This window comes from Protopterus annectens, chromosome 7.part0 (genome assembly GCF_019279795.1).
Source record: "Protopterus annectens isolate FY-2018-M chromosome 7.part0, PAN1.0, whole genome shotgun sequence".
Lineage (NCBI taxonomy): Eukaryota > Metazoa > Chordata > Ceratodontiformes > Protopteridae > Protopterus > Protopterus annectens.
The window spans coordinates 127102564-127122281 of NC_056739.1; the positions used below are offsets into that span (position 1 = coordinate 127102564).

General features: G+C 42.8%; 1 protein-coding gene across 1 annotated transcript in view; it reads left to right on the forward strand.

Annotated features, from left to right (window-relative positions):
- ANKS1A (ankyrin repeat and sterile alpha motif domain containing 1A) overlaps positions 1-19718 on the forward strand; it is a 3005277-nt gene that overhangs the window by 968218 nt on the left and 2017341 nt on the right. The window contains exon 9 of the mRNA XM_044076145.1: positions 17562-17666. Within this exon, the coding sequence (XP_043932080.1) occupies positions 17562-17666 (105 nt within the window). The remainder of the gene's footprint in view (positions 1-17561; positions 17667-19718) is intronic.

The window sequence follows — 19718 nt, forward strand, 5'->3', positions numbered from 1 at the left end:
AGCCCCCAGAGTGTTCACCAAATGTATGGCAGCGGTTACGGCTCACCTGAGGCGGCAAGGATTCCAGGTGTTTCCATATCTACACGACTGGCTCCTCACTGCCACCACCAGGCATCAACTTCTGCAAGCCAGAGCTTACACCATTCACATTTGCAGAGGGCTAGGAATCTCTATAAATTTCGAAAAGTTTGCCTTGTCGCCTTGTCAGTCTATTACCTTTATAGGCGCCAACTTGAACACCGTACAACTTTCAGCAAAGTTAACAGATCAAAGGGTCTTAGATATTCAAAACCATGTCCATGTTCTTCTTCAGAGCGACAAAATTCAGGTCAGGTATGTCCTGAAAGTATTGGGTCTTATGGCGGCCGCCATAACACGTCTTCCCCTTGCACGTTTTTACATGCGTCTTCTACAGTGGATGCTTTTTGCCCAATGGTCTTTTCAGCAACTCCCCGTGCACCACAAGATCATGATAACTCCAACTTGCAAAAGTCATCTGTCCTGGTGGATATTGTCCTCTCAAGTCCATTAAGGCAGACCCTTTGTTCCTCCTCCCCCGGTCGCCATGGTGACATCGGACACCTCCCTGATCATGTGGGGGGGGGGGCATTTTCAGGGCAGGATGGTCCATGGCACTTGGCAACCTTTCGAACGCCACCTGCACATAAATGTCCTAGAGATGAGAGCAGTGCTTTTAACGTTGCAAGCCCTCCACGACTCTCTTCCCCTAGGAACTATTGCAATCCAAACGGACAATATGTCCGTAGTGTGGTATATCAACAAGCAAGGTGGAACCAAGTCCTATCCCCTGTGTCAAGAGGCACTCAGACTTTGGCAATGGGCGATCTCCTCTCAGCGGTTTCTGATAGCAACGCATATCCCCGGGAAGTCCAACATCATAGCGGACAGGTTGAGCAGGGCTATACTCATGCCACACGAGTGGTCTCTCAAACAATCGGTAGCGGAAGAGATTTTTCAGAAGTGGGGCCTTCCTTGCTGCGATCTTTTTGCTACACCCCAAAACAGCAAATGCCCCGACTTCTTCACCCTCTTCCCCCTTCCAGGCCATCCCCTCAGAGACGCTGTAGTCCAAGATTGGCCTCGAGGACTTCTCTATGCCTTTCCACCCTTTCCTCTAATCCCACAAGTAATTCAGAAAGCAACCGCCTTGAGAGCCCAGTTAATTTTCATTGCCCCTTTTTGGCCTCGACAGATATGGTTTCCGTTCCTACATCATTATCTTTTGGTACAACCTTGGCATCTGGACCCAGCTCCAGATCTGTTGACCCATCAGTCGGGGCAGCTGCACCAATCCCTACATTCTCTCAACCTCACTGCTTGGTTGCACCACTTCCGTCCTTAGCCAGGCTTCCTATGATTTCTAATCCTGTCCGGGATATCATAGTAGCTTCCCTTAAATCTTCCACCAGAAGGATTTACACTAGTAAATGGAAACGTTTCTCCTTCTGGGCAAAGGCAAGGAATATAGATCCCTTTACTGCCCCAATTCATTCGGTCTTAGACTTCCTAGCCGAAATTTTTCATTCAGGGTCTTCTGCCTCTACAGTAAAGGTTCAGTTGGCAGCCATATCGAATTTTCATACAGGCTTATCGGACCACAACATCATGTCCAATAAGCTTTGCAAAGCTTTCCTTAAAGGTGTATATTTACTTAAGCCTCCGATCAAAGACCCTCCACCTCAGTGGGATCTTAATTTAGTCTTAACATCCTTGATTCTCCCCCCCTTTGAACCTGTGGTCTCCTGTTCATTGAAATTTCTTTCCTGGAAAACACTCTTCCTAGTCGCCATTACTTCTGCTAGGAGAGTATCTGAGCTTCACGCCCTCTGTCGTCCTCCCTACTTAATCTTCCATAAAGACAGAGTTTCTCTAAGGACTAATCCATCCTTCTTACCCAAGGTGGCTTCGCAGACAAATTTAAATCAATCAGTTGATCTCCCAGTTTTTTTCCCAAACTATACTAATAGAGCGGAGCAAAAGCTACATTATCTAGATGTTCACCGCCAGCTCCGATACTATTTGGATAGAACCAAACAAATAAGGAAGTCTGATCAACTGTTTTTATCGCACGCAGAAAATAAGAAAGGCCTTCCTGTTTCCAAGGTAACCCTATCTAGGTGGCTGTCTTCTGTGATTACATCTATTTATCAACTCAGAGGCAGGGAATTAACTTCTAAGCCAAAGGCCCATTCAACTAGAGCACTAGCTACATCTACAGCTTTTCAAGCTAGACTACCAATAGACACAATCTGTGCAGCAGCCACATGAGCCTCTCCTCATACCTTTGTTTCGCATTACAAATTGGACATGACCTCCAGGGACAGAGCAACATTTGGTTCCACCATTCTTAAGAGTCTGTTCCAATGAGCCACCCAGGATGAAGGTGCTAGGGACGTGGTCCCATCCAGCAAGAATGAAGGTGAGATTGACAACTTAACATTGAGAAGTTATGTACCTACCATAACGTTCCATGTTAGTTGTCTTCTCTCGCCTTCTTTCTTGCATCCCACCCACCATCCCCCTAGCCTGGACAGACCGAGAAGATCTTCCCTTCCTTGAAGGGTCCTTTTATTCCCTTGTTCACCATCTAGGTATCCTAGGATATATATAGTGCAGATAATTATCTTTGGAGGTTTTTATCCCTCTTCCTCCTCCTTCCAGTTGGAGGATTTTGTTTTATTGGCCTATGCTAGGTTTTTCAGCTTCCAAACGAGATCTGGGGAGTTATCGCCTAGCATCATGGGATATAGGGTTGCCTCGAGCCGATAAAATAAGCTCTCGAGCTTTAGTAAGTGGCCGTGTCGGAGCAGAGGATTGGCTCCGAACCCATCCAGCAAGAAAGAAGGCGAGAGAAGACAACTAACATGGAACGTTATGGTAGGTACATAACTTCTCATTCCCTGCCTACAGGAGGAGTTTCTATGGTGGGCAAAGACATGTCACCAAAACATGGGACGGGCCTTCACTCTACCCCCTGCCAACCAAACCTTAACAATAGATGCATCAGATTATGCCTGAGGGGCCCACATGGCGGGAAGATGCATTCAGGGCATATGGACCTCAAAACAAATGCATCTACATATTAACTAAAAAGAGATGCTAGCTGCTCAAAATGCCCTGACAGCCTTCGAGGACTTACTTCATCCAGGACAACTACTGATAAAGATGGACAACACCACGGTTATGTGGTATATAAACAAGCAGGGGGCATGCACTCATACCCCCTTTGCATATTAGCCATGGCACTGCGGGACACAGCTTTGACTTACCATATACATCTTCAAGCTCAATTCCTGCCAGGAAAACAAAATACTCTTGCAGACGATTTAAGCAGAAACCTTATGGACCCTCACGAGTAGAAACTAGATCCACAAGTCCTCGGCATGATAACAAAGAAATGGGGGAGCCCGGACATAGATCTATTTGCCTCTCCTCAAAATTATCAATTGAAAAGATTCTGCACAAGGGCTTATCACTGACAAGCATGGAAAGTGGACACCCTATTCTTCAGTTGGAAAAACCTATCGGTTTATGCCTTTCCTCCTCTGCCTCTTCTTCCCAAGGTCCTACTAAAAGTCAGACAAGAGAAACCAAAGATGATACGAATTGCCCCGGACTGGCCCCGCCAATACTGGTACCCAGTCCTAAGGAACTTGTCTCAATACCCATCTTGGACCTTACCTCAAAGACCTCAACTACTTTCCCAGCAAAACAATCAGATCCTGCACAATCAACTCCAGACACTGAACCTGGCAGCATGGCTGACCATGTTGTTATACAAACAACACCTCTCAGTAAAGCTGTGATAGATGTAATTTTGGAAGCCAGAAGGCCTAGTACTTGAAAATCTTATGCTGATAAATGGAAGAGATTCTGTGCTTGGAATCAAGCACAAGGAACTGATACAGCAGAACCAAATATTCCTCAGATATTACAATACTTGACTGAGATGCTTGACAAAGGCTTATCTTTCACATCAGTTAAAATCCATGCCTCTGCCATTTTGGCTGATTACAATACAGAGCCACCAATCTTTTCTCATCCTTTACTAAAGCAGTATCTTAGTGGAGCCAAAAATTTAAGGCCTCCTAGAAGATCACCAATACCTGCATGGGACCTCAATTATGTGTTGGAAAAGCTCACCCTGCCTCCATTTGAACCAGCTGCTACTGCTGATATAAAGTTCTTGTCATGGAAAACAGCTCTGCTACTAGCAATTACTTCAGCAAGAAGAGTCTCAGAGCTACAGGCCCTCATGGCTGTGGAGCCTTTTTTATCATATTTTACCCAGACAGGCGGTCTCTGAGGACAAATCCTTCATTTATGCCTAAGGTGGTTTCCAGTGTGACTCTTAACCAAACTATTCATCTGCCAACCTTTTATCCAAATCCGCAGAACAAGGGGGAGAGAATTCTGCATTCCTTGGACATACACAGACAGCTAAGATTCTACTTTAGCAGGACTAAAGTTCTAAGAAAAACTGAGCAATTACTAGTGACATATGCTGCAGGATCAGAAGGAAATGCTATTTCAAAGTGGATAAGCCACTGCATTCGTTTCTGCTACTTACACCATGGCAAACCTGTGCCCTTAGGTCTCATTCCACCAGAGCTGCAGCTACTTTAGCAGCCTTTCTCAGATGAGTACCAACCAAAGACATTCTAGAGCAGGGGTGTCCAACCTTTTGGCTTGCTGGGGCCGCATTGAGTGAACAGAAATGGTCTTAGGGCAGCATATAAAATATATCATATAGTTAACTCTTTTGTTGCTCCGGAAGACCACAGTCGACCTCCTGGCTGTACTGTAGGTGCATTTGAACAATGAATAAATGTAATAAATGCCTAATATTTGCCTTAAAATTCTAATTCTCATTCTAATTTTAATTCTCTAATCTAACAGTTAACTCTAATATCTTAGTTAATATATATATATATATATTTTTTTTTTTCTTCTTACAAATAAACAGATATTCACTACAGCACTAGCATTTCTCACTGGGAAAATCATTCCAGCAGTCCAACTACGTAAAAGGTCAACATCAGCAGTCCTACAATACTATAATCCACAAAAATAACCCAACAAATTTGCAATAAAGTAAAGAGTTCACATTACTGACTTAATAAAACAATTCTGAATAAGCTACAAGAGGGTCTCACCCAAACAAATAACTGGTGCCAGAAATATGGCCTCAAGCTAAATGCCAAAAAATGCATCATCACCCCCTTTGAGGAGAGTGATGTCCCTGCAAATTATCACATTAATAACAATGTTGTAAGCACGCAATAAATCGTATGGTACTTGGGCACCCAGGTTGATAGAAACCTGACTTTTGACCACCACGTTGTCTCCGTTGTAAGGAAAGCTTTTTACATGGCCCACTTCATTAGTAAGGGTATCTCATCCAGGGACAAGGAGGTCATAACATCCTTGTATTCTTCCTTTACAACAGCCATTATTGAGTGCAATGCCCCTTTTGACATGTGCCTCTGCAAAGCACCCTGCCAAAAGAAAGACTACAACCATTTCTGACAAAAAAGGTCAAAGGACTAAGTTCACTTAGTTATCCAAACGGACTAAAAAGCTTCTTGCTTTCCTCTGTCTCTCACTGGCCCCTATAAAGTTCATCATTGGCTTCCTTTCCAGGCTAAGAAAGATCCTGCCTTAAGAGACTTCCTCTACCTCAGAAATACTGGTTATACTTAAAACGCTCACTACAAAGACCACAGCCTTCACTGCAACATAAACAAGCCACTTTTTATGGACAGGTTCTTGACACAAAAACCTTCAACTTCTGTAAAAAGCTCCTCTCATTATCAAACAATGTAGTTCAGCAACACGATGGCTGGATGGATAGCCATAAATGTAGTCCTTGGGTAAGTAGCATAGCATTCATCAAACCAGATGGAAAATCCACATACTAACCTTTCCCAGTTGGATGTCTAAGATCTAATATTGGTTACTCAAGTCTAGTTGCCCAAGAAGAGGGGCATGTTTAACTAAGAATTCCATTTGCAAAATTATATTCAGTGTACATATTAAATCTCTCTCTCTTATATACACACACACACACACACACACACACACACACACACACACACACACACACACACACACACACACAAAGCCACTACTTGTAAAATAGGCAACCTCAGTAATCACATGGCACCCACTCACTGAATGAAATTGTATGGAAGTCAAAATATCTGAAAAAAAAAATCATAATAGAGATGGATTCATCCATGTAATTTCCCACCACCAAAAGGACCATCAATAAATCAACAAACAACTGCTCGGCAAAAAGTAAATCAATAAGAAAACCATACTACATACTGGTGTAAACATATAACTTGTGTCAATCCCCAGGTTAATCCATACCAAAAGATTGTTTCAGAGCTTCAGCTATGTACAAACAGCTTTCTCCTAAAAACTTTACTTATTGATATTTGCCTTGCTGTAATTATAACTGTGAAAAAAAAAAGTTTTTAAGTTTATTCTGTACCATAATGATTCTCACTGTTACGAGATGTAATCCCTGCCATATTGTATTAGTACTACATCCATAATTTGCTGTCTCTCTCTATGTATTGTATTATATTGTTTTGTGTTATTTTTGGAGCTTTTCTCCCTGGGCCTCTGCTGAAAATGGACCTGTGTCCAGTCGGACTTTCCCGGTAAACAAATGTAAAATAAAATAAAATAAATAAAAATAAACTTCCCTCCAATCTAAAGCCATTTCACATTCAGACATTTTAATTTGTGCAGAAGTTACTCGCAGACTGACAGTTTACGGAGCTGTAATGCTGACCTTCGCTTTTGAAAAAAAAAACAAATTCACAGACTTTGTCAATAGCTCAAAGTGTAGAGAGGATTATTTATTTATTATATATTTATTTATTTTTGGAAAACATCTTTAAAACTGTTAAATTGATTACACACCCAGAAACACGCAAAAGTTATTATGATTATGTAAACCACAGACTGCTGCAAGAAATCAGTCACATTAGCACTCTATGCTTATGTCCGAACAGATGAATCATACCTGTCAATTCCAAAAGAAGTAAAGTAGCTTAATAAGAAGGTTATTTGCAAGGTTACATGGCAGTTTATATTGGAAATAAGCAGAGATATTAAAAGGCTCTGTTTTTCATAATTATGCCGAAAAGTCTTCCAAGGTAAATATAACTTCTGATTTAGTATGGAACCATACCTCTCAACCTTAGAGCAACAAATCTGGACAAAGCGAAAAATAAAAGTGGGACACAGGTCCAAAAATAGTTATGCATCACAGACACCATTGAAACAACTGTAGCTGCAAACATTATACATCACTTATAGTCTTTCTATCCCATTATTGTCAGTCAAACATTATATGGCTCATTCAGTTCTGCCTTCTTTTGCATCAAAGAAAACCATGCTTTGAAATGACAAATGCATTAAAAATAATAAATAAAACACATTGCATCAACATCCTGCAACTTCCTACCTGCAAGCAACCACAGAGCTTTTACTGAAACTAGGGCTGCTTGTTTCCCCAGAATGACAGCTCTCCCTAATTAAGTCTAATGGTATACAATCTACCAGTATCTGGACTACCTGAAATAAATTAAATTATGGCCTGTAAATTGAAAGTACACTTTGTTTAATTAAACTATATGTCTAAGCCCACTTACTATATTTTTTCAGTAACATCCCAATATCCATTTCCAGGTCACTCTACAAGACATTGGCAGTGGTAGACTTGGCATCCTTCAGAACCCCACAGGCCCCACGCTAATACATTGTCCATTAAATTTAAATATCCATCCACTGTAAATGGCAAGAAGCTATGTCTTAAAAAATCTACTTCTGGCATGCGTACCCAAGTATTAGGTTTTGAAACAAAGAAACATATCCTCCACAGTCCGTAAGTCTCTGTCTTTAATAATCATCTACTGTTGCAGCACTCCCAACACATAAGCACACACATACACACTAAAATCCCCAACATTTAAAAAATGACATTGTGCCCACTTGATTTGCCAGTATTGATGATCCGCCAAAGCTATGCTTACTGTTGTCCAATCTACCACTGCTTAGAACCCACCAATAAAAAAACAGTACTAGGTGCTTTTTTGTTTGTCTGAAAAAACAATACACCTTTATATGCTACAGTCCCATATAGTCAGTCCACTACTGACCCATTAACCCTAGGCTGCTGTCTCATTCTTACTCCCTGGAACTGCATTACCTTGGATGACTACTTTTATTTCCTAAGCAAAAGAGACAAATTGGAAGCTGAGGCAAAAATCCAGACATTCTTTGAAAATCCATACAGTTAAGAGGTATGAGTTCATGTTCAATACAACACTCTCCCTGTCAGGAAAGCCGCAATTTAATGAAAGTGTACTCTTAATGTATGATATATTTGTGAGCTAACTTATTTGTGTTCAGTAGGTAGACTGATCATTGTTAGACTTTTTGTGCATGCGTCTCTCTCCGTCATGCACACATATACACACATATACACACACACACACACACTCTTCTACTTTCACGCACACAATTCTGCTTTCATGCATGCACTCACTCACTCCGTACTTACCTATTAACACAGGTAATTGCTGTCCCTTTCAAAGGCAACAGTGGCAAATCCATACATGAGTCCCTCTTCAGCGAGAACACACACACACACACACACACACACACACACACACTGATTGTTCGGCGCAAAATAATGGCGGAAACACACTGACCCTTTTTTGGCTCAAAAACAAAACTAGAATGGTGCTTTGGCGCATGCGCACCCCGACATTAGCATTACAGGTCACAGGAGCGAAAAACACAAAACAAAGTGTTTTGGGGCATGCATACATCGATGTTGCAGTTAGAGGTTGAGGGCCGCATGGAAGAGCTCTGAGGGCCGCAAGTTGGGCACGTCTATTCTAGAGGCTGCTACTTGGAGTTCTGTTCACACCTTTACAAAGCATTATTTGCCTCTGTACTCTAAGTCCAGGGCAGGCTTTGCCACTGCAGTTCTGCAGGGCCTTATAGCCTCATCTAATGCTGTTTAGCTGCAGCCTCCCATCCATAGCTTTGGGATTCTACTCAAATGTAATGACTGCAATAGTGAAACACGAAGAACATAGTACAGTTGTGTACACTTACCATAAATGTAGATGTTAGAGTGTATTCACTGTTGCAGTCCAGGTTACCTGCCCGCCATCCCCCTTTCATTCCGGAGTTTATCTTTCCTTCTCTATCTTCTACAACCTATGTGGTGTATTTGCTTGTAGATGAAGGTAAAGTTTGTATTGATGCATGCATATATAGTTTTTGTATATATATTTTTGCTACCTTTTTGGGGGCACCTGACATCTGGGGAAAGAAAAACTAAGGAAAATGGCATTGGCTGCTTGTTTTATACCCCTGACGACCTGACGTCATGAAAGAGGAGACGGCAACCGACTCAGGACCCAAGACTTTGAATTCAGGCCGACTGAGGGCAACCTGCCAGCAAATTACCCAGATGTAGTGACTGCAACAGTGAATACACTCGAACATCTACATTTATGGTAAGTGTGCACAACTGTACTTTTTGCTTTCTGTAATTGCTCCTCCTCTTGTTCTGTGATCTTCCCCTGGGATAGGCCATTCTTAATAAGAAATTACGATTTCCCCAATGGTCTATCAGATATTAATAGAGAGAGAGAAAAAACACTGGTGAAGCTTTATTTAAATGGGTTTACGTTAATCAGCTATGGCCTTTTCATGAATGTAAAGATGTCCTACCTTCACTAGAAATCGGGCAAGCTCAGAAGATGTAAAGGAGGCACTGAACAATTTCAAGTGTCATGTAATATAAAATTACTAAATGCCCAGAAGATTAAATGCTAGCTTTCCGTCTCCACTCTTATTTTTGGTGTTAAATACAGATAGCCCGAAGCTGTCTCATTCAATAAGGAGGAAGTTTAAGAAAAGGAACCTTTGATTGAAAAGGAAATTAGGTTCATAGCGGGTTACAAGGCTATTGGCCGTAGGGTCTTTATAAGCCTAGCCATGTTATACCCGAATCTATCCTAGCACGAATCTATGATCAACACCAACTGCCCTTATCCAAGAGGGACATAGGTGACACCCCTGGGGTAAATTTCTGGTCTCCCATCCAGTTGTCTAAGTTTCACTTAAATAGGGTCATCGAGGAGCTCTGTTAAATGTATGTTTTACTGTAATGGTCTTAATTTTTTTCCTTTCTACTTCTACTTTTATTACTGATTTTGTTTTCATGTGCAGTGGTTACTTTCAGTTAATACAGTACTATTATTCCATGTTTTGTTCAGGTTCTGTTGTTTTATGTAACATGTATGTTGTCTTTGCCTTCTAGACCCAGGTCATGACTGAAAAGGGTCCTGGGACCACGTCACTTACTCAGTTAAGACATGTAAAATAAATGGGTCTACTTCAGATGATCGAAGTTTCAAAACTTCAAACATCATATGGCTGAAGACCAGATGATCAAAGTTTTAAAACTTCAAACATCAAATTAAAAAAAAAAAAAAAAAAGCAAAAACAAAAAAGTTTTCTTTTACGTTTTTGCAGAAGGCCAAACCCCCTGCACCCCCCCGGTCCTTAAATATACCAACTCTGAGATCACACTACAGTGAGGAAAACTGTAAATTTCCTGATGTTCATCGTGTTACCCTGCTGCAGTCATCACACTAGGGTTATCCTGTCGTCAGGCGGTCCCGCAGTCGGCCCGAATTCCAAAATCTTGGTCCGGCATTGGTTGCTGTCGCTTCTTCCCTGACGTCAGTGCACCAGGGGTATACAAGAGGCATCCGACGCCATTTTCTTCAGTCTTTCTTGCCACGCGGTGCCCAAAGCAGAAGCAGTTTGCAAGTGCTGGTCGGCCGACACCTGAGATTTTCGAATCGAATTTCAGTCCGAAGTCTTCAAAGCTATGTACCCTGTTGGGGAACCTTTTCTTGCCTCAGTCCGATGTCAAGAAAAGTTAATAATTGCATTTCTTGTGGGAAGCAAATACCTCATAAGGACTTTCATTCCTATTGTATACCTTGCCTAGGCCCAGACCACGACGTCACTGGTTGTCAGTTTTGTGCTAGGTTCAATAAGCGAACTATAAAGTGACGCTTTGATTTCGCAAGACACTACGGTAGGAAATTTAATTACACTATGCCGTCAGAGCAACCGACTACCGGCGTGCATAAAAAATGCAAAGATAAAGACAGGCAGCCTAGATCCAAGCCAGACTCCGAGGCCTCGGCTGGGCTGGGCTGGTCGCCGGTTCTCCGGTTTTTAGTGAGGCGCCTACCGCAGAATTGGAACCCCAGACCGCTTCAGATTCTCAAGCAGAGAGTACTAGGCCGACGCAGCCATTTTCTTTAGGCCCTACCGACAACATTGCAGAAGGAGAAGCCGGTGCTGTGGAAACACCTTCGGTCACAGAAGGTGTCTTCAGACCGACTACTCTCACCATAAAATCTTATGCTAAGCTTAAGACTCCTCTAAAACCAAAAAAGACTGCACATCAGTCTCCAGTACAAGGCCCCCATGCCTAAGAAATAGATGCTTAAAATGGCTGAAGATTTGATTTCTTTGATCAGGGGTTCCCAACCCCCCCCCCCCAGACAAAAGGCCTAGACAAGAGGAGGATTATGCCTCCTCTGATCAAGTGTCTATTTCCTCAGACTCCTCTGAGGAACAGGATTACTCCTTTCCCCCTTATGAAGATTCTGATGCTGAAGATTCCATTCCCTCAGCTTCTCCCCCTGAAGACTATTCCTTTGGGGAAACCTTGCATACCATGAGGGAACATTTCCACTGGGAAGGTCAGGACTACTCCGACCTTCCCAGTGGAAACCACAAGGCAGGAGACTTAAACCTTGACACGGTTATTAATAGGACATGCTGGAGGGACAGATTCATCACCCAGAGACTCCCTATGCTGTGGAACAAAATCCCGGTACATGTGAGGCAGAGCACCTCGCTGGCCTTGTTCAAGAGGAATCTCGACCAATGGATGGGGGATCGCAGATATACCCCAGGGATTACTTCAGTGTCACTGCTTGACAGAGGCACAGCAAAATAATAGGCATAGTTTTATTCAAACTAAAAGGGTGGCGAAAGCCAAATAACTATGGGCTAGGCTTATAAATGCCCTTGGGCAGATAGCCTAGTATGAACCTATGAACTCAAAGAAAAGGCTCCGAGAGTTTCTTTTTCTCCCCCAGCACAGACCATTTGCTATCCCTCCAGTTTTAGACATTGTGGATGATGTTTACTTAGAATAGGTTCATAGGTTCATACTAGGCTATCTGCCCGAGGGCATTTATAAGCCTAGCCCATAGTTTTGTGGCTTACGCCACCCCTTTAGTTTGGAGAAACTATGCCCATTATTTTGCTGTGCCTCTGTCGAGCAGTGACACTGAGGTAACCCCTGGGGTGTATCTGCGATCTCCCATCCATTGGTCAAGATTCCTCTTGAACAAGGCCAGCGAGGTGCTCTGCCTCACATAAACCGGGATTTTGTTCCACAGCATAGAGAGTCTTTGGGTGATGAATCTATCCCTCCAGCACGTCCTATTAATAACCGTGTCGAGGTTCAAGTCTCCCGCCCTTTGCGGCTCTGAGGGATCTAGATTTTTTGAGATGAAGCATGTTCATCAAATCTGGGTTTGACATGGCCTTGTATGTCAGGCATAGGTCACCTCTGAGCAAGCGGTAAGCAACTGAATATAACTGGAGTTCTTTCAGTCGGGCAGCATAAGACAGATTTTTGAGACCCTTTCCTTTTGGTGAGGAACTTTTGTGGCCTCTCCAGCTGTTGCAAGTGTCGGGTCAGATACATTCCGAATGGGGCATTGTACTCGATCATTGGTCTGATGAGTGATGAGTATAGGGAGACTATGACTTCCCTTGATCTAGATGTGAATCCCTTCATGATAAGGTGGGCAATGTAGAAGGTCTTCCTAACTACTTTAGCAATATGAGTGTCGAATGAAAGGCTACTGTCAACCAGATTCTCTGCCTCCTGCTCCAGCCAAACCAGACAGATATTATAGAGTGCCTGACTCACACAAATTCCTTTACAAAAGCCCTGTTGCTGACCCAGAGACAATCTCCCAGGGTCCCAAAGGGGCTAAGGCTTCTATGGCTAAAAATCCTGTACCCTCTGAAAGGGACTCCAGAGCACTAGATAGGTGGGGGAAGAAGGGTTTACACCTCAGCTACTCTAGCTATGAGAGCACTAAATTGTCAATTTCACATGCTGAAATACCAGCAATTCCTAATGTCTCAATTAAAACAAAAGATGAGCACGCACCCTCAACAGTCTGAATTCAAGGAAATGCAGGACCTGTTGCATGCAGCTGAACAGGTGGGCAAACATACTTTACAATGTGGATTTGATTCCTTGGAAGCTTCCTGTAGAGCAGCTGTTACTGGGTCTGTTATACGTAGGCATGCTTGGTTAAAGGAACAAACTCTGCCTGGTCATGTTAAAGCAAAGTTATTAGATGTACCCTTACAGCAGGATGTCTTATTTGGGGTTAAAGCAGAAGAGGTTTTAAAGAAAATGGAGGATAAGGCAAAATCTATGCAGACGGTCAAAGATTTCTTACAGGTACAACCCCCACGCTTCAGCAGAAATTGGCCAACAAAAAATTGGTCCTTTCCAGCTTCTGACAGACCACAGAGGGGTAAATACAGATGCCCAAGGGGCAGAGGTCAAGCACAAATCCTTTACAAACCTCGCCAATGGGGCACTGCAACACAGAAGGGAGGAGAAGACAGGCCCCAAACTACTAGAAGACAAACACAATGACTTAAACCTCAAACTGCCAAGCAAACCTCTCTTAGCAGCTCCCTTGGGAGGAAAATTAGCACTTTTTGCAGACAACTGGCGCATCATCACAAAGGACAAATGGGTCCTAGACATTATCTCACAAGGATACAGATTCCATTTCCACACCTTGCCAAAGATAAAAGGAATGCCAAACCTGGCACAAAATCAATGGGCAGAGGCACAAAAACAAATTACAGCTCTCATGGACATGAGATCCATTCAACTGGTACCTACACAGAAGCAAGGCCAAGGATTTTACTCAAGGCTCTTTCTAGTCCCCGGAAAGGACAATGCATGGAGACCCATTCTGGACCTTTCAGTTCTAAACACCTACTTGCAAGTACCCAAATTAAAGATGCTAACACTATAGCAGCTTCTTCCCATGCTGGGCAAGAAGGCTTGGCTAGTAACGTTGGACCTCAAGGAGGCATACCTGCATGTCCCTAATCAGACAAAATTGCAGAAGATACCTCTGTTTCATTGCAGGTTCAACCCATTACCAATGCTCTGCACTGCCCTTTGGCTTATCTACTGCGCCAGGGTCTTCACAAAATGCCTGGCACCAGTAATTGCCTACTGGCAGACAAGAGGAATTCAAATATACCCATACCTGGAACATCTGGCGTTTGTAAAACACCTTCTAAGTTGCCTAGGGTACACAGTAAACGAAAAGAAATCAAAACTAGTGCCCTCACAAAATATGACATTCCTGGGTGCCATCTTGAATACAACGGCCCAGATGGCTTATCTGACGCCAGACAAACGACTACAACTAACTCAATACTTCGAAATAATGGCAACAAAGACCCAACTGCCTGCAAGAAAAATTCTGCAGGCCTTGGGCTTCATGGCATCTTGCATACTACTAATACCATTTGCAAAACTGCATATGAGGAAATTACAGTGGTACCTGAAAAGTGTATGGACTCAACACAGCCACAGCTTGGAAACAATGATACCTGTCATTCCCTGCCTTCAACGGGAGTTTCTATGGTGGTCACAGGCATGTCACCTCAACAAGGGTCAGCCTTTCACCTTATCCCCAGCCAGGCAAACTATGACAACCGATGCATTGGACTATGCCTGGGGGGCACTCATGGCAGGACAGTGCGTTCAAGGCATATGCACTACAGATCAAAGAAATCTGCACATCAGTCAAAAAGAAATGCTAGCTGTACAGAATGCTCTGACAGCCTTCAAGGACCTCTTGCTTCCAGGACAGCTTATAATAAGGACAGACAACACCACAGTAATGTGGTACATAAACAAGCAAGGGGGTACACACTCCTACCCTCTATGCAGGCAAGCAATGACCTTGTGGAACACAGCACTGGCTTACCAAGTTCAATTACATGCACAATTCCAGCCAGGAAAAAAGAACACATTGGCAGACGACCTAAGCAGGAACATCATGGATCCCCACGAGTGGAAACTGGATCCACAAGTATTTGCAATGATAACTCAAAAGTGGGGGCGCCCAGACATAGACCTGTTTGCCAACCCCCAAAACTATCAGCTATCAAAATTTTGCACAAGGACATTTCACCATCAAGCTTGGAAAGTGGACGCACTCTCATTCAGTTGGAAAATGTTGACAGTATATGCCTTTTCTCCATTGCCCCTTCTCACATAGGTGCTGCTGAAAGTCAGAATGGAGAGACCACGCATGATACTCATTGCCCCAGACTGGCCACGCCAGCACTGGTACCCACTACTAAGGAACATGGCCCACGGCCCACCATGGATTTTACCACAAATTCCTCATCTGCTCACACAGCAAGACAGTCAGATTCTACACAGCCAGCTCAAAACCTTAAATTTGGCTGCATGGCAAATCACCTAAGCAACCAGCCAGCTCCTCTTTCACAAGCTGTTATGGATGTCATGCTGGTGGCCAGGAGGCCTAGCACCAGGAAAGCCTACTCAGACAAATGGAAAAGATTTTGCGCCTGGAACCAAGCTAAAGGCCAAAATACCCTTGAGCCGGATATACCTCAGATTCTACAATATTTAACTGAGATGTTACACAAAGGACTTTATTTTTCATCTATTAAAATCCACACCTCAGCTATTTCAGCTCACTACAACACGGATCCTCCCTTATTTTCACATCCCACGTCTAAGGCAGTACCTCAGAGGGGCCAAAAATATTAGGCCTCCCAGGCGAGCACCCACACCAACTTGGGACCTCAACTTTGTTATGGAAAAACTTACGCTGCCAGCTTTCTCAGCTGATTTAAAGTTTATATCATGGAAGACTGCCCTGCTGCTAGCAATTACTTCAGCCAGAAGAGTCTGAGTTACAGGCACTAATGGCAGTAGAGCCTTTCCTCATTTTTCATCAAGACAGAGTTTCTCTAGCATACGTTTTTGCTACACCCATCATGGAAAACCAGTTCCTGCTAGCATAAGGCCCCACTCCACCAGGGCAGCAGCTACATCTACAGCCTTCCTCAGGGGGGTGCCAACCAAGGATATTCTGGAAGCTGAAACGTGGAGTTCAGTACACACCTTCACCAAACACTATCACTTACCACTTTTACTCTAAGACTAGAGCTGGCTTCGCCACTGCAGTTTTGCAGGGCCTTCTAGCCTCCTCTAACCCTGTTTGACTCCACCTCCCATCCTTAGCTTTGGGATTCAACCCAAGTATGATGACTGCAGCAGGGTAACACGATGAACATGGTACAGTTTTGTACCTACCATAAATGTAGATGTTCAAGTGTACACCCTGCTGCAGTCCAGGTTACCCTCCCTCCATCCCCTCTGACCTAACTGAAACCTTTCTATACCTTAAAATCTGATGCAACCTTTGTGGTGTATTTGCTTATAGCTGGACGTATGTTTTGTTTGTGCTAAACTTTTATTATTGGTACCATCTACTGACCACCTTTTGGGGGGGCACCTGACATCTGGGGCAAGAAAAACTGAAGAAAATGGCGTCTGATGCCTCTTATATACCCCTGGCGCACTGACGTCAGGAAAGAAGTGACAGCAACCGATGCCTGACCAAGACTTTGCAATTCGGGCCAACTGCGGGGACCGCCTGACAACAGGATAACCCAAGTGTGATGACTGCAGCAGGGTGTACACTCGAACATCTACATTTATGGTAGGTACAAAACTGTACTTTCTATGCTGTACGGCAATCTCCATTCAGAACGTTCGAAGTTTTGAAACTTTGATTATCTGAAGGTGAACCAAATAAATACATGGCGAATACCTAATAAAAGGAAGTGAAGTAAGATGTGTCTGCCAGTAATATCCAGGTTATTCTTGCAGTCTTAAGTCCATGAACTTTTATTGTAGTCAACTGACACATGGCTGCTAGAGTACTTCATCATATCTTGACATTGTACCCAACAGAGTTTGATCTTTTGTTATATTTCAGTCAACATTTTGAGTTGTCTTTGCAGCTCATTAAAATTAATGTCTTAGTCTAGTTGATGTTTCATAGTGATTGTTCTCTAAATTTGATTTGTCCTGTTCTAATAGTCACCATAGAAGAGATAAGGTGTTTTTCTGACCTGAGAACTACTTGACTTTATGAATGCAGTATTTCTGTTTTTTTTTCTTTCTTGATTTTTATTACTGTCTTAACTTCATTCATTTGAATTAGCACGCACAAGCATTCCTTTCAGATTTATCATCTCTGTTACTGAGTAGAATGAAGACTGAGACATTTATTTTGTTTTGATAGGGTATACTGTGGAAAAACTGGATAAAAAAGAAACTGAGAGGCTGCCACCTCCTCCACCCCCACCAGCACAAATAAGTGTGGAAACTGTCCTTCCGAAACCAAAAGGTAAGAATTATGACTTGTAAAATCTTGGTGCCCATGAACTGTAGGCATTTTATGGTTGCATTTTATGATAAAAGGTAGGTAGGAAATGGGAGGTAAAGATTTAGCATTGATCCAAAGCGCAGAGAAATAATTCATCCAAATAAAAGCAGCAAGGAGGCATTAGTTCTTCGGATACATTTCATGCTGAATATAATATCTGAGAGGGAAGGTAGTCCATATATCAGGCAGTCTCAAACTGAAATGGCTATGGAGGACCACATAAGCAGTACTTTAGCCTGCTCATCTTGTGTCTGACACTGGTCCCTGATGTGGCACTCCTGAGCTGAGGAATAAATAAAAAAAAAAACTGATGTACAGTTTTCTTTCTCTCCCTCTCCTGCAGTGGCTGTTAGGCCGTATGGGTTGTGTCCTGACCAAGACTTGGCAAATGCCCAGCTTTCAAAAGATGTAGCTCCCTCCCACACCATTACTCTGACTGCTGATTGATCAGCCTCGTGGAGGGAGATCTGCAGTCAGAGTGAAGATTTTTTTAAGTACTTTCTTGCTGCTTTGTTAATTAGTTCAGAGGCTTCAGGAGAATGACCTTCAGCTTAGTTTTTGGCAGTTAAGTCCCCAGTGGGGAACCCTTTCATGCAAAACATTGATTTTTTCAGAAAAAACAAATTCATGTTTTTAAACAAGAATCTTTAGCTGTATTTCCTCTTTAAGAAACCTTGTATTATTTCCAACATCAGAAGTTTCCTATCAGGGACCACTGTTTTAGCTCTAAGCTATTTTTTTGTGCGAACATTTACTGCTTATGTAAACTTTCTGTAGTTTTTCTAAACGTTTTGTGTCGGAAAGTGTTTTCTATGGATAGGGACTATTTCATGGTATGTTAGTAGTTGTGTACACTGACAATGTACCAGCAATTTTTTTTCTGTCAGACTAAATTTTGAATTAAGGGGCTTTCTGCCAGGAATTTAGTGTGCTGTTTATGTACTACTATGTTTGGGGACTCTGTAAGTGTAAGAGTGCTGCTTGTGAACACTTTTTGACAACTTACCTTCCAACCAACTAACTCCAGCAAAGCATCTTCCTCGGTTATAGTATGGATACTTAATCTGCTGCAGATGTTCCATTTCCTGCTGTACCTAGAAGGAAAAAAACAGCTTACCAAAGAACCCTTGCTGACTCCATGGAATCAGTCTGTGCCTTAGCCCTCAGCCGATAGCAGGTGACTCTGCAGTGAGCATTTGTTGTTGCTCACACCAATCGCTTAGATTCCTAGACTTTTACTAGTCTAATGACCAAGGGGCCTTTCTGAGCCTAGCCAAGTTTTCTCAAAAGAATAATGATGTCATGCTTCATCTCATGCTTCCTCTGTTGTAATCTTGTCAGCTACATCCTCTTTGGGTGTTCCATTGTCTAATCGAGGAGTGGGAGAATCATATTGTCTGGGTCAGGAAGATACTGCAGGAGATGTTGCTGTGTATAACCAGGGAAAGAGACCTCTAGACAAGGCAGAAGTGCCTCTTCCTAGTTGGTGTTCATCCAAACCTTTAAACAAAAAAAACAAAAGGTTAAACATTGCTCATTTCAAGACATTGGTATATGCTCGAAAAGATGATTTTCTTACCTTGGCTAGGTAATACTTACTGGCTGCTAATCCTGGTGCTGCAAAATCCTTACCTGGATATAATATCAGCAAAGATATTCCTGAGAAAAACAAATCAGAGCTTTCTGACAGGCAGGGACAATGCTTCTTCTGCTGCAACTTCCTAAGATGTTTTTATGGGAATAAGTGGATGTTCCCCCCTGAACTGAGGAGATGTGATATGCTACAAGTAGACATGCCTCATCCCACTCTCATACATCCTATAGTGCCAGCCCTGAAGGGTGTATTTAATTATTCCTTTAATTAAAACAATGATTGAGAACGTCACACTGAAAAACCAATCAGTAAAAACTAAATGAAAACTCCAGCCAAGCTGGCACTTCCAAAGAATGACCTCTCATACCTCCTATATCAGAGGCACATGGGATGTATGCAAATTACCCTTATGAACACGG